The sequence below is a fragment of the Gambusia affinis genome, linkage group LG10, assembly GCF_019740435.1.
Source record: "Gambusia affinis linkage group LG10, SWU_Gaff_1.0, whole genome shotgun sequence".
NCBI lineage: Eukaryota > Metazoa > Chordata > Actinopteri > Cyprinodontiformes > Poeciliidae > Gambusia > Gambusia affinis.
This window is the reverse complement of record NC_057877.1, coordinates 8,840,580-8,860,144: the sequence shown is the minus strand read 5'-3', so window position 1 is coordinate 8,860,144 and position 19,565 is coordinate 8,840,580. Positions and strand designations below refer to the sequence as shown.

At 40.0% G+C, this 19,565-nt stretch overlaps 1 protein-coding gene across 2 annotated transcripts; it reads right to left on the bottom strand.

Moving 5' to 3' along the window:
- Positions 1-578: 578 nt before the first annotated feature.
- Positions 579-16,554, bottom strand: il23r (interleukin 23 receptor). Of its 2 annotated transcripts, none has more exons than XM_044129047.1 (19): positions 16,469-16,554; positions 15,892-16,009; positions 15,566-15,658; positions 15,388-15,478; positions 15,101-15,230; positions 13,975-14,156; positions 12,271-12,394; positions 12,026-12,186; positions 10,831-10,964; positions 10,555-10,744; positions 10,381-10,463; positions 9,610-9,805; positions 9,332-9,523; positions 8,299-8,397; positions 8,057-8,212; positions 3,155-3,295; positions 2,917-3,004; positions 1,765-1,855; positions 579-1,499 (listed from the first exon to the last, which is right to left on the bottom strand). In XM_044129047.1, the coding sequence occupies exons 4-19, from the start codon at positions 15,446-15,448 to the stop codon at positions 888-890; spliced, it is 2,640 nt and encodes an 879-aa protein (XP_043984982.1). In that variant the 5' UTR covers positions 15,449-15,478; positions 15,566-15,658; positions 15,892-16,009; positions 16,469-16,554; the 3' UTR covers positions 579-887. The 2 variants fall into 2 exon arrangements, with proteins under 2 accessions (XP_043984982.1, XP_043984983.1); XM_044129048.1 differs by lacking the exon at positions 16,469-16,554 and adding an exon at positions 16,114-16,175.
- Between the last annotated feature and the right edge of the window lie 3,011 nt (positions 16,555-19,565).

Here is a 19,565-nt window from a genome sequence, read left to right as displayed (position 1 = left end):
AAGTGGAACGATGAATGCTGCCGTCTCCCTAAACATCCTGGAGGAGAACGTCCGGCCGTCTGTTCCTGGCCTCAAAATGAAACGAACTTGGGTTCTGCAGTGGAAACATGATTCAAAATACACCTGAAGAGTCCTCCACTGACAGGCTGAAGAAAAACTAAAACGAGTCTGTGGAGTTGCCTAGTTAAAGTCCTAACCTGAAGCCTATTGAGAGGCTGCGGCACGACCTTGAAAAGTTTATGCTGGAAAACTCTCCAATATGACTGAATTAGAACAAATCTGCAAAAATGAGTGGCTCAAAATTCCCCCACAGCTGTAAAAGACTCTGCTAGTTATCGCAAATGCTTGTTTGGAGTTGTTGCTACTAAACATGGTGCAACCAAGTTTAGGGGGCGATCACTTCTTCACACAGGGCCATGTAGGCTTGATGTTTTCTTTCTACCCTTAATAATGGACATCTTGTGTCATCCTCAACTAATATTTAAATTTGGTTTGATGTTCTGAAACACTTAACTGTGACAAGCACTCAAAAACAGGAAATCACGAAGAGAGGCCAACATATTTTTACAACACTGTACTGCATTTGTGTTTAGGGGAATAAAGTTTCAAATTTAATCAATATCTTTGTTCATTTATTCAGACAGGTAGCACACATTGACAGAACATCCAACCACAAAGATCAGCGGACTCTCACCTGAGAGTGCAGCCATTAAAACTTCTTACACACTCGCTTCCACAGTAAAAATGACATTTAAATACAATCAGTGACTGCAATATGGGCGGTTCATTGGTTCAATGATTAAAATGTGTGCTTTCGTAATGCTTTCTCAAAATTAGCCTTAAAAGTGCAGTTGTTGTCCCTCCAACGTCGCTGCCACCTTGGCGTGTCAAGTGTCAACGTCGAGGGAAGCCGCCTGTGGGAAGTAGCCACCGTTCAGGAACGTGCAAGCTGAAAACGGAGAGGAGCGGGTATCATCTGAATCGAGATCCTCTCTCTGATCCTGCTGCAAATCCAAGGAGGAAACAATGTTCTCCGTGTCTTCCTGCGTTCTGGTAATCTCTTGCAAGCAGACTCCTTTCCAGACAGACGTTTCAACAGTTTTAGGCCACAAAAGATCCCCGGTAGAGCCAAGAGTGGCCCAATGAGATGAATTAGAGCAATCCATGTTGGACAGGAAGCCTCCCAGAAATCCTTCAAATCCAATCAAAAGCCTGTCTTCCTCTGCGTTTTCTGGATCTTCCCGTTGCTCCTCCCTTTCATCCGTGATCTCCCCGTCGAGCGGAACCAGCGCAGCAATCTGAGGCTTGTAGCCAGTGTGTTCAACCAGAATGGTTCTGGTGAGCGACTTCGCCTGCAGGGCTCCGTCCGGCAACTCTTCGACGTGGATGCTGGGGTACGCTTCGTCCCTCTCCTCCCTCTCCTCCTGGGAGACCACGAGGATCGGGGAAAGGGTCGGGTCACTGTCGGTGAAGGAGAAAAGAGGCTCACTTCTGTCGTCCTAAAGAAAAGGAAACAGTTGGAATTAGCCAAAAGATGATTGACAAATATTGAGTTATCACTACAAGGCAAATATGTTTGTTGGACAAATGCACATTTTATGTACATTGAGATCTAGAAGAGCAAAAGAGATCATTAGCAATGGTTTCTCCTCCTGTAGCAATGTTTCTATAGGTTTAATATTAGAATAATCCTTAAATGGCACAAATTTGCAGCTGTTGTAGTTGCTGGCTATCTTAGGTACTAACACATCCAGAGTTGATTACCTCCAGCAGCCTGATGGCGTTGCTGTGTCCTGGTTTGGGCAAGTTGTCCACGAGCCACTCAGGTCCCCATGCTATACATTTCTGTTTGATCCTACAACAAAAGAAGAAATAATATTTATTTTTTTGGACTTTATTAGTCTGAGTTGACAAAGTTAAACACAGATTATTGCAAAAAGTGTTCAGACCACAAGCATTTTCACACTTTGCCACATATTATATTTCATTAGCATTTTATTTTAAAGGCCAGCATAGACTAGTGGAAAATTGGGAAGAGGGAGTAAAATCATTCATGCTTTCAACATTTTGAACAAATAATATCTGGACACTGTTGTGAAACTCTCTTTTACTCTCCTACCCTTAAATAAAAAAGGCTCCTGGTGACACTGAAGGAGCTGCATAGATCACTGTTATCTTGTTGTGAGAAGGTTCTCGTTCTTTCTTCATGTTCTCTCTGCGTATACGTGGATTCTCTCTGGGTACTCCAGTCCAAAACCGTGCATGTTAGATGAAATAGCCACTCTAAGTTGTCTTTAGGTCTCGACCATGTGCGTCTGCATGCTCATCTGTCCTGTGTTCTGCGTCGCGGTTCAGTTCAAGGCTTGTTCATGTGTTAGAATGGCCTAATTAAAGGCCATACCATAAGCCTACTGAGAATCTGTGCAATCTGACTGAAATTGGAACTATTTACAGAAAAAGAATCCATAAGAATGCGCTTTTCGTTGGGATCATGTGGGCCCAATATTTTGTGTGGGTTTAAATTAATGAAATCCCATTGAAACACACGGAGGTTTGTGGTTGTGACGTGACAATATGTGGTTAAAAGTGCAAGTGGAACCAATGCTTCTGCAAGGAAGCGCACATAGATGCTAATGTCATGACTAATGGTGCAGATAGCCAAATAGCAACATCAGAATGAGGTTTAGGTTTCTGTTCACGACAGCCAAGTGGGTTTTTTTACTCATGTTGCGGTGTGGTTTTTCACTAAAAATTAACCACAGGGTCCTCCATCCATTTTACTCGTAAAACAAAACTTATGAACATTGAAGCTGCAGGACAACGAGTCGAAGAAAAAAACGATGCCAGCTCAGAAGTTTGTCTAGTAAAATGACTGAGGCTTTCTGTGGAAAAGGAAGCGTGTTTTAGTAAAATTACCGTTTCCTCACACAGCTCCAGCACATCAGGTTGGCTACGATTGCTATGGAGATCGTAATGATGAACACGATCACAATCACCAGCCCCACTGTAAGAGATACAAAGAAAAAAAATCATTATTTGGATGAATCCTGGACTCAGAAGCTTATTTTTCCATACTGATCTGGTGAAATTAAGACTATATATATGTAAAACTTTTATGATATTTTGCGACTTAAAGTAGAGGAAATGTATTGACCGGCAGGAGCTGGAGGCTCAGACAAGGTCCGTTTCCCTAGAGGCCCTTCTCCTGCTGAGTTCGATGCGGTCAGCTGAAGGGACAACGTTCCTTCTGGACAGTCCAGCCACATCTGCCTTTGGCCGGATCCAGACACTGTCACTGTGCAGAAGGAAACGACAGTTAGCTTGTTTCCCCTCCTGCAGAATCTAAAGACTTTCTTGCTTGATCGCTCAACTTAAACCACCGCAGCTGTTTTTCGTGCTGTTGGGTTTTTTTTTCTTTCTGCACGACAAACAACTCAGCCTAGAGCAAAGCTTTTTGAACTGAAAGTCAGCGTTGGTTACTGCTTGATATGCCCAGTGATGCAAATGTGTGAGAATATTGATGTGGAGTGTTTGAAGGGTATTCAACTCACAGGCTTTGCATTGTGCTGCATGCCTGCTTGAAACAGTGCAAAGTTGACACAAAAGGAAAGGAAAATGATACATTGCTTGCAAACTTAGGGTTAGATGAGAGAGTCTTCAAGGGATGGTGCCAGGCATGTTTCAGCTCTCTCTCGGAGGCCTCCTAAAGAAGCATCGCTTGATTCAGATGTGTTGGAGCGAACGAAAACATGCAGGACAACTTTGGACACCTCTGGCATAGGTTATTCATGGACCAGTCAAAGTCAAATTAGAAATAGCGTCTCAAAGATGCTCTTATGCAAACTCACTAAGCTTTTTTGTCAGGAAGAACAGGAAAAAGTTCTGTTTTCTAGATGGACAAAAGCCCCAAAAGACTCAATTTTGGCAATAAGTGTTTGATGCATGACAAAATCTAAAAAAAAGTTGAAAATACATAAATACTTTTGGCAGCGGTCAGTAGTATTTACCCTCTGCTACTGAGAGTATTCTGTTTGACGTCAGAGACTCATACTGAAACTCACATGAAGTGCAGGAGAGGTGAACATTTGGAGTCAATACCGACCCACAGACTGTAGGCTGAGGAAGCCGCACGGTTCTGCATACTGACTAAACCAGTTTCTGTTCTTACACCCAGCCAAAACTCAGTTACCTTTAAGAGCTGGATGCAACTTGGAAGTCCAAAAAAAAACAAATGTTAACTTCTTGAAACTTTGCTATGTTGCATTTAAAGACAAAATAGGGGAAAGCAAAAATAACAGTTAACCTGAATAGATATGATAATGCATTTGTTGTAACTAATCATCCAGAAACCCAGCCAATGACCACCAACTGTATTGGGGATTAATGTGTGCATAATGATGTCATTTAAAAGTTTCTCTGCACATGTACAAGTTAAAATAAACCAGACAAAAGAAAAACCTGCAAATAATATTCAGAAGTAGATAATTAATATAGAGTACACCGGATTCATTTTGTGTTAAAACCCTCAACCAGACGAACGGCGAAAAAGACAACAAAGATTATTCAGAGAGCACATGACACCTTAGAAAGAGGAATAGGTATAAGCTCTGAGGAGCTCTCGTAGTCAAGTTCCACAAATACCGAACAAGGCAGGCTGATACATGTGCATGAAGCCACACGGCTTCCTGTTTTGCGGTCAGAACGAGTTTGAGAAACCTCTAAAGATGCTGCTAAAGCGACATCAACTCGTGTTTGGCTCCAGTTTCTTCACTACTGAAGATCATCTTCAAATGTCAAAAACACTGGATTGTTTTGTTGTTTTTGTGATGTGAGGTTGCTATGTGTGTGTGTGTGTTTTTTGTTGTTTTTTTTGAAAGAGTGATTAGCAATAACAGAGAAATAATAATTTGAGCTCAACGTCTGAATTTCTATTTGTTACGGGAAGCCTGAGCGAAAAATACCCTGCTGATGCATTGAAACTTCGAGGGAGGGGAATATCAATGGATTGCCACTCGCATGCTTTCCATTATGTAAGTGTGGTTTGTGCCGAGGCACAACACATGCATACTGCTGCATGTATAATTTACCACACCTGTGCGCACGCTGGTGTTAAGAGTTTGCCTTTGCTTGAGACCAAGGTGAAGTACAAGGACACACAATCTCACAAAAAAGATGCTGTTACAGCAGGGCAGGGGCAGGCTGAAGCGGTGATGAGCAAGAACAGGAAACTCGCTGCAAAGTTGTGTTTCCTTCCACACTTTCAAGCCAACATGGAGCTTTATTGTGAATGAGAGGCTCCACTTAATGTCAAGATCAGATATGATCAGGTTGTTGCTGTTGTTTTGGGGAAAGGATTTTCTTTTCCTCAAAGTCATTAAATGACTTTCTCCAGACTGCAGGGTAAACCGAGTTTGAAAATATAGCAGCGGTTTAAACATGCTGAAAATCCTTAGTAGTTTTCTTTATTTTATGTGTAAAGATATGCCTACTTTATAACATTTTACTCATTTGTTTATTCTTTCATTTTCCAATTTTAGTACAAATAACTGGTTCTACTATGTAACTTTAGAGTATGATACCTTAATAATGTATCCATTATGTCCTTCATACTTTAACTGCATAATCTTGTAGCTGCAAATAGAAGTCTGGTCATGCAGAGCACTTGAGAGTAATCATTAACTTACACTGTATTGCCACAAGTATTTATACAGATGTGAATTTGCTTTAAAGACTTATTTTTAATCCCCAGGGTTTAATATGCCAGCTCCCATGTCCTTTCTCTCCCACTTTTATACGTTTTTGATCATTTTTGACCTTTTGTTCCACAATCACATTCATGGGGTCACACACTGATGTTGGACGAGATGTCCTAGCTTGCGGTCTCCGCTTTAATTCATGTCAAATGAACGTCAAGGCGCGTTGAAGCCTTACGATTTCCTTTCACTGGAACTACAGGGACCGAGCCCAATTACTGAAGAAGCTGACAATCACCCTACTTACCTCAAATCTTCACACCTGAGACAATGCAGTAAAGCAAGTGATGTTACCCTGGCAACAGTTAAAGCCACTCTGCTCTATAATCTACTGGCATGCCTTACATCTCCGCATCTGACGATTTGCGTTTCCCTTGGTCAGGTAGAATATGGATGGTTGGCCGTGAAACCCAGGATAGAAAAGTATAGTTTTTGATTTCAGTATTTCAGGTCTGGATGAGTTTTAAAGAAGTAAATTAGTGTGTACGATGGAATAAAACAAAAAAAGATCTGACTGCTCTTTGAAAATTGAGTCTGGAAAAGTTTTCAACTTGACAGCTTTGCAGGAACCCTGTTGAAAGCTTCTGCACTTTTTTTTTTCTTTCTCCCCTCCAGGGGTCTTTTATGGGCTCTAGTGTTCCTTATATGACAGTAGGCTGACAGGAAAGGAGAGGGGAGAAGACATGCGGCAAATGTCAGTCGGGTCCGGGAATCGAACCCGCAACGGCTGCGTCGAGGACTCAAGGCCTCCAAATGTGGGTCAAGCTATCCCCTACGCCACCACAGCGCGCCCAGCTTCTGCACTTTTTAATGCTACAAAATAAGATGTCTACTTTGGAAAGCAAAGAGGCAACGCTGCAAATAAAGGACGTGAGAGATTAAGAAGACTTAAAAACACACAGCAACACGGCAGTAAACCGAACAAGATGAAAGTGCTGCCATGAAGACATGTGAGAGGAAGTCTCAGGTCTATACAGAGACTTGATGACACAGAGCATAGAGGAAGTTGTCGAATCAAAATAACCCATCAGAACATTATCCAGTTCACACAATCTGAAAATAATCAAGAAATCTACAGAAAACTAGGTTACAGTTTGTTTTTTTTACTGTAGACAGAAAGGCCAGATGAAACAAATACGTAGCAAAAGTAAGGAAGGAAGGAAGAAAAGACTTGTGGTTAGAAGGTTCTTAAAGAAGCACTGATCAACATGTAAGCGCGCCATGTTGAACAAGCCCAAAGGAGAGGTTTGTCCAGGTCCAGTGTGGATGATGCAATACTTTTAAAACACAATTTTATATTTGATCAAATTGAGAAACGTTGGAGTAGGTTTTTGTACATGAAGCTTCAATGGCTTTAATAGAGCAAATCAGTAGTTACTCTGGTCAAAATCGCTGATATATTTAAACATGAACATGAAATTGCTTTCACTTCATTTCGTGGAGGATTTACTGATGCTGCAGATAAAACATGAGCTACAGCAGCTTCTAAAAACGTTCAAACCCTTTGCATCTCTGCACATTTGATCCTATTGCGGTCAATAAACATCAGAGCATTTAAGTCAATATTAATGAGACAAAACCACAAAATAGTGTAAAGTTAAACAAAAAGGCCACTGTTTTCATATTTCTTTTCCAAAGACACAAGGGAAATCTAACTTGGATTTGTATTTGGATCTTGTAAAACAATACTTGTAGATTTACTAATTGTAGATTTTGCCTACACTTCTTTGTAAAATACCTCTAACGCTGTCAGATGAGATTGAAAATGTTCAAATCTTCTCAGAGCCTCAGCTGGATTTAGGTCTGGACTTTGGTTAGGTCATTTTAAAACATGAATATGCTTTGACCCATAGCTCTGGCTGTATGTTTGAGGTGACCTTCAACCCCAATCTCAAGTCTTTTATTCAACTTTTCTTCCAGGATCGCCCTTTATTTTTCTCTATTTAATCTTCCCATAATATTTGAACAGCTCTCCTTTCCCTACTGAAGAGAATCCTCCCCACAGTATGATGCAACCACCACTATGTTTAACAAAGGGGATGGTGTGTTCAAGGTCAGATAAAGTAGGAGTTTTCCATCACACATGGCAAAAACATACACTTTGGTCTTGTTTGACCAGAGCACCTTCTTTTATGTTTTTCCTAACATTGTTTGCAGCGAACTGCACACAGACCTTCTTTAAGAAAAAGAAAAAATCATCTATCAGAGGCCAGACTTGAGGGGAGCACTATTAATGCTTCTTTTGCTCGAAATGTTTCTCATCATGGGTTGTTTGTATGTTTGTATTTTTCTTAAGTGCTCACCGTTGAGCTCTGTGCTGCTGGAGTCCAGTGCCTGCAAGTAGACGGTGTACTTTGAGATGAAGCCTCTCCGTTGGTCCAGGGGCAGCTCGTCCCACCGGACCTGGATCTGTCTGGCCTTATGGGTCAGAACATGAAGCACGGGCGCTGAAAGTGGCCCTGAAGCAAACAGGCATGGACACAATGATTAGAGAACGGTTGGTGCAGGCTGTAGGAAAACAAAGCAGAAAAGCTGTCTGCTTTACTCTGTTCTCTGGAGTAGATCAGTGTGGATGTTGGAGCACTGACGCCTCTGGTGGTCACAGCGTACAAAGACACGTTGTACCTCACACCCGCCGTCAAACCTGAAACAGAGTTTGAAGATGAAAGCCGCTCTGTATTCTGAAAGCAGGTAGCTTACTTCACTATGTCTGCTTGGTGGGTGTGACATATTACGCTTTCTATAGGGTGATTGAGGCCAAAAAAAAAAGACCGAACAACGGCCACTCGAGGGCGCTGTTTGACCGTTTTTAAAAGCCACCACTGTGATCTGCTGATTTATGCCAGAAAGTTCTGGCAAAGCGTGGTTAGACGTCTTATGGTGGCACACCACAACTAAAAGCAACAGCATACATTTTATTATAGGGAGAGGTAATGTTGTGAAGAATAAGAAATGACAGAAACATGAATAAACAACAATTCCTTTTCTCATTCTAATCTAATATGTATTTTCAACTTTTCTTATTGTAATTTGAACAAGTTAATTACATTTCCATGAAAGAGAACCACCACAAATTTGAACCCAGGACCTTCTTGCTGCAGGGCAACAGTGTTGCCCACTGCCCCACTGTGCAGCCCTCCTTATTATATTGTTCATTAATCTGAAAGCAGGTGCTTCAAGTGTTTACCCTTGCTTATATTTTTCTGTCTTACTTCAGAGAAGAAGTCATACATTGTCTTTGTTTGAGTCGAAGTTTATGTTGAGTCAAAAAGGAAGCCTACTCATTTTAGTTGCATATTATCCTCTGAGTTTTTTAAAATTTCTTATGGCTAATATAAATTTAATTTCAGACAAATACAAGAGCAGTTAAGGCAAGAAGGAAAACATTTTTTTAAAATGTCTCCACAAGAGCAACTGGTGAAGGATTTTACAGGAATATTTCCTGATTAACTTATCTTCACTTTGCCCTATTTAAGGTATTTGGAGGTGAAGAAGCATATCCAGAAAATTCATACAAATATCAAATTTGTCTTATTTTAGCAATAAATAAATGCATATGTGTGAATGAATGACTATACCTGTGATTGTTGTGTCGTTTATGTCTCCTAGCACCTTTTTCCACTGCAGCTTTGCTGCAGGCATGCTTTCCCATTCTACTACAAAGTACAGAAGACCTTTCTGAACCGTCGTAGGCCAGGAGACACGAGCAGCGCTGCCGTCTGCACCAGCAAACAAAGGATCTTTCTTTACAGAGAAAGATTCAGAAGCACCTAAATGACGGAGACATTTTAGTGATTACCACGGAAACGTAAAATGTTAAAAACATTTCAGTCCCTTTTGTGTAACTTTATTGCACCTGCATGTCTGAGATCTACAAAAGCCGGTGGAGACGCCCCACTGGAGGTCACTGCGCTGACGTTCAGTCCAAGAACCGCCACTGGTGCCTGAACTGAACACTGGCTGGAAGCGGCAGGACAGGTCTCCTCTCGGCCATCATCCAGGACGATGCTGTACCGCAGCAATTCACCGCTGTAATCCTCCACAGGCAGAGGCTGGGAACGAGATCATTTTTTATTTACCCATTTATTTTGAGCTTTTCATTTATTTAATTTTGTCTTATTTTTTTTTCCTTATAATGCTTAAATGCTATCCAAAACCCAACTGTAGCTATATTTGACATACAAAACCGAATGATTATGTAACTTTTTGCATCACAGATAAAACACGAAGGTGGAGCCTTATGATAGACCAAGGGTTGACCAGAAAATTAATCATAAAAAGGATATTGTTTTTTTTCCACACACCAAGTTGCAATCTTTGAAAGAAAATAGTCTGTTTCCAAACATGACAAAAGAATGTTTGAAATAATTAAATGTAATATTAGAAGGCTAATAGGTAACACATATGTACAAGTCAAGAAATATCAGAGTAACACCTCGGGAGCATGAACTAACAAGGAGGTCAAATTGTTAATGCATGGGAAATACATACTTCCACCTTCTCAACTATTATAGGAGGAACATTTGAAAATGAATTTAACAATGAAAAAATAATTTAAACATAAAAATCCAACATGTAGCCTAATTATATGGATGTTTGGAAGATTATTAGCAGAAAATATCAATACCTTCCAGAAAACAGTAACGTTCCTCAGCCCGTGTTTGGGCTGGTCTCCTAAGCGTCGCCATACATGCAGGTGCAGAGACGGACCTGTTGGAACAGACTTAGCATGAAGTTTCTCTGCCAGGTGTCACACAAGAACCACTTTTACTCCCTTATATTTCAAACATCTCATTCTTGCCTTTTCTAGGGCTCCTCCTCCTCACAGACGGGCTCCATTTGCTGCAGAGATATCGCTGGCTGGCTTTAAAGCTTGTGGTCTGTCCTGCTGCGTAGGAACACGTTCTGATTTGGAACTCATATTCAGTCTCAGGCTTTAGGTTCTCCACTCGTATCAGACCCTCGCTCAGCTCTGCTCCCGCTCTCTGCTCCTGAAAGAGTGAGAGATGTTTTTAGGTTATCGCATGAGAAGATTTAAAACAAGACAAACTACAAAGTCAACATGACACCGCTTTACCCAGGTATTGTTTCCTCGCAGCCTGATCCAGAGTCTGAGGCGCTCGGAAGACTCAAAGGTTTTCCAGTGCAGCACGGCTGACGTGGAGTCATGCATGAACTCCACCTTAACTACACGAGGGGTTTCTGGTATCCCTGAAATATAAAACAACAATAAAGCAATCTGAACAGGCAATGGCAAATGTGCTAAAAATACAAAATGCAGATCTAAAGGCGTTGGCAACTTTTACAACCACAAACGTCAACGTGTGACAGAGCAACACAAAGTAGTGCACAACTGAGAACTGCTAGAAAAGGAAATTCAAATAAATGGTTTTTACAAATAAAAATATGAAAAGTGGAATATTACATTTCTATTCTGCCTCTTTATCCAGATAACCCAAATATAATCCTGCACAACCACTGTTTTCAGAAGCCACCTGTTTAGCATAAAGTGGACCTGAGTGTGATTTAATCTCAGCCTAAATCCAGAATGTTCTACGAAAGCCTCAGAGGTTTGTCAGAGAACATCAGAGAATACGCAGCAAACAAAGACCTTGTTTACAGTTTTCCCACAAGCCATACGGGAGAAACAGCAAATATGAGGAAGAAGGGCCAAAATGTATATTTTTCTGTGCTTACATAAAATACTAAAAAGGCAAGTAAAGCTATGAGAAAACCTGCAGAAGACTTGAAGCTAGGAGCAGGCTCACCCTTCAGACCAAAACCAACCCGGGAATTGATCTTCAAGCTCTCTCTATTTATTGAGTTTTGATTAAAAATACAAACGCACACTACCGTTTTCAGATATTTATTTGTCAAAAGCTTTAAAACCAATACATAATTTTCTTTCCACAGTGTTGCGCTACTTTGTGCAGGCGTATTGTACACCTACTATCTCGATAAAATACACTGATGTATGAATCAGCTCTGTAATCTATTGAACAGCTACTGTCGGTGAACTTGCTAAAGTTCAAACAAGGGATGCAGTGGGCAGGTGGCAGAAAAAAAAGAGGAAATTGCTCCCCCCCCGTGACATATATTACATAAAGAGAAACTTTACTGAAAGTCAAATTAGTCAGACTGAGGAGAAAACAACTGATTGAACTAACCACTCGATATATGACTTGGCCTTTAAGCTGTGCTGATTCTGACTAATTAATTCAAATGAGCAACTAGGTTAATGTACTCCCATTGAACGAATGTGGAGGCGATACCTATGTCTGCCAGAGAAAAGATGAACGGGTCGGACCGGGACGCTCCAAAGTGGTTGTAAGCGAAGACGGTCAGCGTGTATTTAGTGTTTTCCTCTAAGATTGCTCGTGGTACGCTGATTTCCTCCCCGTCCAAGATCAGATCTAAAACACTTTCATTCTGCCTGATAATAAAAAGGGAAAGGAAAATTAGGCCACAGGCAAATGTTGACAAAGAAACAAACAGAGAGCAAAAAAAATTAAAATACCTGTGGAGTGAAACGTTGTAGAATGTGCTGATGTATGTTTCCCGTCCTCTGTCCAGTGAGCAGTTTACCAAGTCAGAGCTTCTCGTTGTTCCACAGTTGATGTTTGCAGGCTTGTCAGGAGGAACTGTAGGGATATGAAAAAGCAAGAGAATGTTTCTTATCATCTGGAAGCACAAACAAATGTTTAGGACTCGTTTGTGAGATTAGTTTTACTCTAATGCATCTGCATTAGAGAAAATCCCCCAATCCAAACATGATGTGGTGGCTTCACATTTTTTAAGGATCTAGCTCTCTTTTAATCGAGTAGCAGATAATGTAGAAAACGTTCAGCTCCATCCAGGTCATCAGACAGCGGTCAAATTTAGCGGATCATAATGTGTCAAAAGGTGAAAAGTTCTCTAAGGGAAGCCAAGCTGTCTGCATTTGAGTCACTAACTAAGCAGCAATCCCTCCTCCTCCTCATCAAGCATGAAGCAGCAGTGGAGAGCAACAACTCCCTTAAACGAAGGAGAAACATCAGAAAAAACCAGGTCATCTGTAACAACTCTGCACTAGATTAAAGCGGTCTTATATTTTCCAAGAGAAAGTTATCAGTACAATGCAAAATTACTGAAGGTTTTAGTTGCCTTTTCACTCATTTTCAACTCATTTTAGTTTTTTTTTTTTTTTTTTTTTTTTGCTTCGTCATTGTCTCTGACCCACGAAATATGAAATAAAACAGGTGATTTCTCACAGCGGTAATAGATGAACTCACAGCACAACCGAGAGAAAGATGATAGATCTTTCAGGTTTAATATTTTAGAACAAAATGAGTAAAAAAGCAGGCCCTGAAAGAAAAACAAACAAACTACAAAGTCTTGTAATTTTGTGAAGAAAATATAAAGCCGTTGGGACTGATTTAAAATTATTGCCCAGAAAATGATCACGTAATACAATAAGTTAACAATTAACTGCTACTAAAATGTGAGTTATTATAACTGCATATTCCGGTTATTTCAGACTGGATAATACAATCGCATTCAATAAATTAAAATATGTGTCCTATGGGAGTTTTTTTGTCAAATTCAAGATGCCTTTTTGAAAACAATACTTCTCATTGAATCCACATTTCTGGAATAGGAAAGTCTTTCTTAATGGTCAGACATAATATGGTGATTGTGTTTTCATTAGTTCTAAGCCAAAAATCATCACAATTTACAAAAATAAAGTCTTGAAAGCAATAGCGTGTGTGCAAGGATTCCAGATAATATGTTTTCTGAATTGAAAATGAAACACACAGTGAAATATATGAGCTTTCGAATACTATTCTAATTTATTGAACATGAGTGTATATAAACAAGATGATAACATAATAATTTTGAGCAGCCACAACGAGGTTCTGAAATGGAACAGTGTGTACTTTATTACTCATTCCTTCACAATATGGTGGCTCAATACGCTTTAGTGCACTACAACATAACCGTATGTTGGTTTAGTATTGTTTAATGCGCAAAATTTAGCTGAAGTCACATTTAAAAGATTCTTGTAAAATTTGGTACAAACTTATTATTGTCTCTACAAAATGCCAAGTTTTTAAATCATATGAAATTATCAGTTTGATATGTTTATTTTAGAGTAACTGCAATGGGAGAACATTACAATAGTTTCTCTCCTACACCTCCTTCCCGACCCGCCCTGTCCCGTGTTGAAGTAACGCGTACGTACGTCCAAGACGTAGATCTAGGCCACCGATGATTTCCAGAGCAGGCAGCTGGCTGCTCTTCATCTTGCAGACCACCTTGGACAGCGGCTTCCACACGCGGGGCAGATAGAATGCCGTTGTGGTGCAGTTGACTCTTTTCGACAGATTCACAGTCTGTTTATTCAGGTCCAGGTACCTCTTAAACCTGAAAGTCAACGGTAGAAGGCGGTTTTACTGTATATATCCGAAGGTGTCGTTTCAGAAACACAATGCAGAATGCTGCATCTAAGAGCACAAAGGAGCATTATATCTCTGTTAGACAAACTCAATAAATGTTTACATCCTTGATGTTTTTTTGTACATCTCTGTTAGTTTCTTATATTGTAAATAGTCTGTTGTCTTTTCATGAACAAACACACACACATACATTATGTACAATAAAAAGATTTCCTACTCAGCTGCATATTCCTTGAATCAGAGTATTTGATAACTGCACAGTACGTTTAAGTTGTGATCAAGTCCTTAATTTATTATTTGATCTTATGTATTTTGAATACCTTTTTTTTTTGTTTTATCTTTGTGTGAACCCATATGCTTTAGTTCTGCTGCTAATCCTGAATTTTCCCACTGTGGCATATTAAATTACATTTAAGACACATTTTCTGTTGAGTGTTTGCAAGTCCAGTGAAAACATCGCAAAGTAAACCTGGTTGATGACAGCGACGCTAGTGTCTGATGTGTAGCTCAGGCAATGATGCTTGAAGTAGGTGTCTGATTTAAAGCCTCTCTAACTTTGCTGAACTTGTCTGATTCTGGGCACGCCAAGTGATGCCAAAGCTACGGATAATCAAATCTGATCACATTTGATCATCTGTAGTTCAAGACTGAAAATATCTAGACATGGTTAAACAAAAACCATGCTGTTCTACAGTGAACAGAGATGCTATAATCACATTTTAAGAAGAATTTACAATGTTTCTCCTTGTCACTAAGACCATCCCTGATCGTGAGAAGCTTGAAAAGCTGAATATGCAGCCAGGTCATCCATGAAGTCCTTTTTGTGAGGCACAGGATGGGTTATGAGGGGAAAGGGGCTCTCCCAGGGTGGCATTCTTGCCAGATTCACCACTGCAAACACAATATGCTCACCCATTGTCACATTCGAAGGTGTGGCAGTACACGGTCAGTTTTGAACCCATAAGCAGGACGGTGGCCGGCTCTGCTGTCGCATAGCCACGGGAAATGAGGTCCATACAGCCTACAGGGAGCAGAGGGCAGCCTGCGAAAGAAAAAAGAGCCATTTGAAAATTCAGAAACAAGACTCGGCTTTTGTATGTTTCTTCTTCTATTTTTTTTCTTATATTTTTTTTTTTTTATAAATGAAGACTTTATGAGTAACAGAGCCACATGGTTGGCTTTGTGGACGAACCACTCACCATTGATGGAAAAAGAAAACAGCAAGATAATGTATCTCCAACTGGCTAACAAGAGATTCATCTCAGCTCATCTCTCTGAAACCGGAGGACCCTATAGAGTGATGAGGAAAAATATTCCATTATTAAAAATCATGGGCTACATCTTTAAGAATGAAGCATATGAAGAAAATGATTGTACCTCATCCATCCGTGTCCAGAAATAAGGCACCAATCTTTCCAACATGAGGAGGAAGAGCAGTTTATTGTCTCTCCTATCTCACTGCAGGTTTTCCTGTTGATAACATTTTCATACGTGCGTCACAGCAGCTGTGACACATCCACCTTACCACATTAAACAACCAAAAAAAATATTCTGCTGCTATACGGGATTGTGACTCTAAATCACCACAAATAAATGATGAAAGAAGATGTAATAACTTGAATTTCAAAGTCCTCCAGAAAGCCCAATAATTTCCAATTATGCTCATTTTCCCCACTTATTTTCCAAAAGAAGATAAAACTCACCAGAATTACGTCCTCTAAGCATTTTCTCTTATCAAGACGCCATCCAGCAACGATTTCAACAAGCGTCTGCTCGTCTAACACGACCTGCTTTGTTCCACGCGCTTCCTTCGACTGATCTCTGCAACAACAGAGTCACATCTTAAAGAGGCCATTGACCTAGTTTGGTGGTATTCTGTCAGAGCAGAAACTTTGAACATTCGTCTCAGTACTTGTGCGCCCTACTTCAATTGCCTGTTTTTCATCACCACAAAGGCTGAGCTGACATAAAGTGTCACCGTCGCCAGAGTAGCTGCTCTCGTGAACATGCTGCTGTTGGCGGATTATTGGGTGATAAACCCAGATTACCGCCCGTAATTATGTGCTGACCACTGCTTCCACCCAACCCGGTTTCTCTGCTTTCTGCCAACACCGACTGTTTTCAGAGTTTCCTACAGTAAATGCTAAAAGAGCTGATGCCCTGAGAAGAAAAATGGTTTATCAGCATGAGCCAAGTTAGCATTTATATTAAAAATAAAAACAGTTTGAAAACTATTACAGTTTTTGTTGCGTTTTCTACAGAGAGATACGTCATACTTACATGTTTACTGCTTTGCTTCACTTGACATATATTTGTTTTCCAGCTGTAGCCTGTCGCTGAACTGCCGTGTCTATCTGAGCCTTTTTTTTTTTCAGTTAAGCTTGCTTTTGTGAATTTTACGCGTTTTTTCCGTCTCTAACCTCAACGGCTTTGCAGGGAAAACCCAGAATTTGAGCAGAACCCCTGCTCGTAAAGATAAAACAGACCTCAAAATTGTTGGGCTGCTATTAGTGCTTGAGTTGAAAGAGCAGAATGTTAAACCCGGGTGAATATTGAATGCGCTGCTTTTTATATAGCCTATCATTTGGGCTTTTTATTTATTTTATTATTGCTAGTAAGAGCTTGCCAAACTCGATTGATTTGATTCCTCGGTTTAAAGTTTCTTACTGTGTTTTCTCAGTATTTTTGTGCAAGCATTTATCACTCCTATACGGGTTTCCTTTACTAAGTCCTCTGAGCTATCTCTGTGTTAAGTTAGCAGTGTTTAAATGTAAAACAAATTTTCTGTGAGGCTAAATGTTGGGTGACTAAATGCAACATGGTGCTCATCTCTGCTAAGAACTTTTCTTTGCACTATGAACCTTTCTTTTGTGTGCTTGCTTTTTTTTTCTTTTTTTTTAACAATCTCCTTTACTAGAGTTTTAGGGAAAAAAAACAACTTTTTTTCTTTCAAAGGTTTTACTTTTCAAATATATGACAAGGCATTAATCCGACTTCTATTTGCTGTTATTGCTGAGTCAGTGTGAAGACTGTAAAGGTCAGCGAGGCACAATGTTGGATCGACCGGCAGACACACACAAAACCCAGAAGTTTGGACCCAAGTGAGCCTGCTACACACATGTCTGATACCGTCGTTTAAAATTCATTTATGTTGCTTTTAGCTATATTAATGTTTTCCGAACTGCGGGGAATAAAAACAATCAAACATCCAGAGTAACTTCCCTGCAGGGGCAGAAAGCCGTTGTGAGCCCAGCGGTTGGTGGGATTTCCAGTTAAGAGAGAGAGAAGCCACATCTGACTGGACTTGAAACAGAAAGTCAAGTCAGTTCAGAGAAAGTAAAGAGGATCTGAACCCATTGGAAGCTCTCTTCTCCTGCCTCATGATCAAGATGTTTGCCTTCATACTAACTTAAATGCTCATTCTCACTTCTGGTCAGAATTTCTTTTTAAGCAACTTGATTTCTTGGTCATTTTGTCTCGTTTCTTCACTTATTCAATAAAAAAATAAAAGTGGGAGTCTATAAATGACCAGTTCAAGTCCTAACATTATGATTCTGAGAATGAATATGTCTTCAAAATATCTGTTTTTTAGGGATTGGCTGTTGTTTGGCACCAGATCATCTGAAACCCTGCAAGGATAAACAAGGTGTAGATGGATGGATGAAATAAGCAGTTCAGGCTCCATGACAAAGATAATTAATTTTCACACAGTTATGTTTTTGATATTACAATAAAACAGATTTAAAATGCACACAAAGCATACATGTAATCCCCCACTGTTTTTCAGGTCCATAACGTCTCTAAATTCTCAAAAACTGATTGAATTCCCCTTCATGTTTTGAAGGAAAATGAAAAACAGATTTTCCAAAAGCAAATGACACATTGCAGTTTAATATTTCTATGATCAGTGTGCTTCTGCTCATAATGTTGCCATCATCATCATCAGGATTTCCCCCTAAATCTGATTCTTTCATCTTTCATGCCAAATCTGAACGGCGAATCTCCAAGACAGGAAGGAAGATGCTCTCCATTTCAAAAACTCTCCCTTTCTGACCGGGAGTCGTCTATTTCTGCTGACGGCAGCAGAGAGAGAAAGCAGAAGGAGCTCCATCTTTTCATAGGTTATCTGTTTCACAGGAAACTGTCACTATATCATGACAGTTTTAAAAACTAAGTAGATTTTCTTTTCTAAAAGTGATGCACTGCAGACCATAAAAACATGTTTTATTGGCGAAGGCTCATAAAGAAGATGACAAATTGCTGCCTCACTCCAGTTCTTGTCATTTTCCTATTGCTTTGCCTACTGCTTTGACACATCTCAATTAAATAATGAAGTTATTAAGGGGAGTGCTTGCCAAACTGTTGGTAGCCACTGAAATAACTTGAGCATCGCTTTTGAATTGTAGTTCAACAAAATCTTTCAAAGACACAAACTAATGAAACAGGCTTGTGTGGAAATGATGGTCCCTCTAGAGAAGATTAAAAAGATAAATTGACTATAGGGATGTTTTAAATTAAGGCCAATTAATCTAATTGGCAGTACATGTGTCTTCAAGGTTGTAGTCAGTCAGTCTTCCTATTTAATAGCTGTAAAAGCAAGACTGGGATTTGCCCCAAAGTTTCTAGGAGAATGTCCTTTAGGCAGACGAGACAAAACTGGAGCTTTTACGCAACGCACACAAAAAAAAAGTTCAGAACCAAAAATGCAGCAAAGAAAGAAGACTGTTCCTAGAGTGAAACATGGAGGAGGCTCGGTTATGTTTTGGGCCTGTTTTGCTGCATCTGGCTCAGGTTGTCTTGAATATGTGCAGCGTACAATAAATTGTGCACATGTGATTTTAATTAATCCCATTGCTACGGCATATCTTCAGGTATAATACCCGGGCACATTTTAGCAAGACACAACCGAACAGCATGGCTTCACAGTCCGACCTGATTTGAGGTGCTTCTCTTGTTGTTGCAAACCAGGAACAATCTCTTAGCTTTGCTCTGACGTGAATAAAAATCCTCTTGAGATTTGTGAAGTGATGTGAATCTGTTTTTTATTCTAAGTCACGTTTAAACGTTTACAACTGTTTTCATTCAGCAGCATTTAAATTGGGACAAAGCAGTTGCTCACTTTAAACAGCTGGTTTCTTCAGGTCTATTGAAGACTAAGATTGCTAAGTGAACATTTGGCTTTGTTTATGTTCCACCATTTGAAACAGACGTTTTGAGATAACGACAGCAATTAACTCGTGTACTGTTCTCACGTTGTGTGGTAATTCTGGTGCAAGAAAGAGTTTGCCACATCCTTTTCTGCAGATCTAATCAGGGTCAGGTCAACGTACATTTTCCTGTTTTGTCCTGTGAGTGCATCGAGTAAAGCGTCTACTTC

What these genes read in the sequence shown, in the direction of transcription:
- il23r (XM_044129047.1), bottom strand. Translation starts at nt 15,448, where the DNA reads ATGAATCTCTTGTTAGCCAGTTGGAGATACATTATCTTGCTGTTTTCT. An exon ending in ACCTTCGAATGTGACAATGG is followed by an intron (nt 14,157 to 15,100) that starts GTGAGCATATTG and finishes GTTGACTTTCAG; the next exon opens with GTTTAAGAGGTACCTGGACC. An exon ending in ACGCCATCAGGCTGCTGGAG is followed by an intron (nt 1,500 to 1,764) that starts GTAATCAACTCT and finishes CCTTTTCTTTAG; the next exon opens with GACGACAGAAGTGAGCCTCT.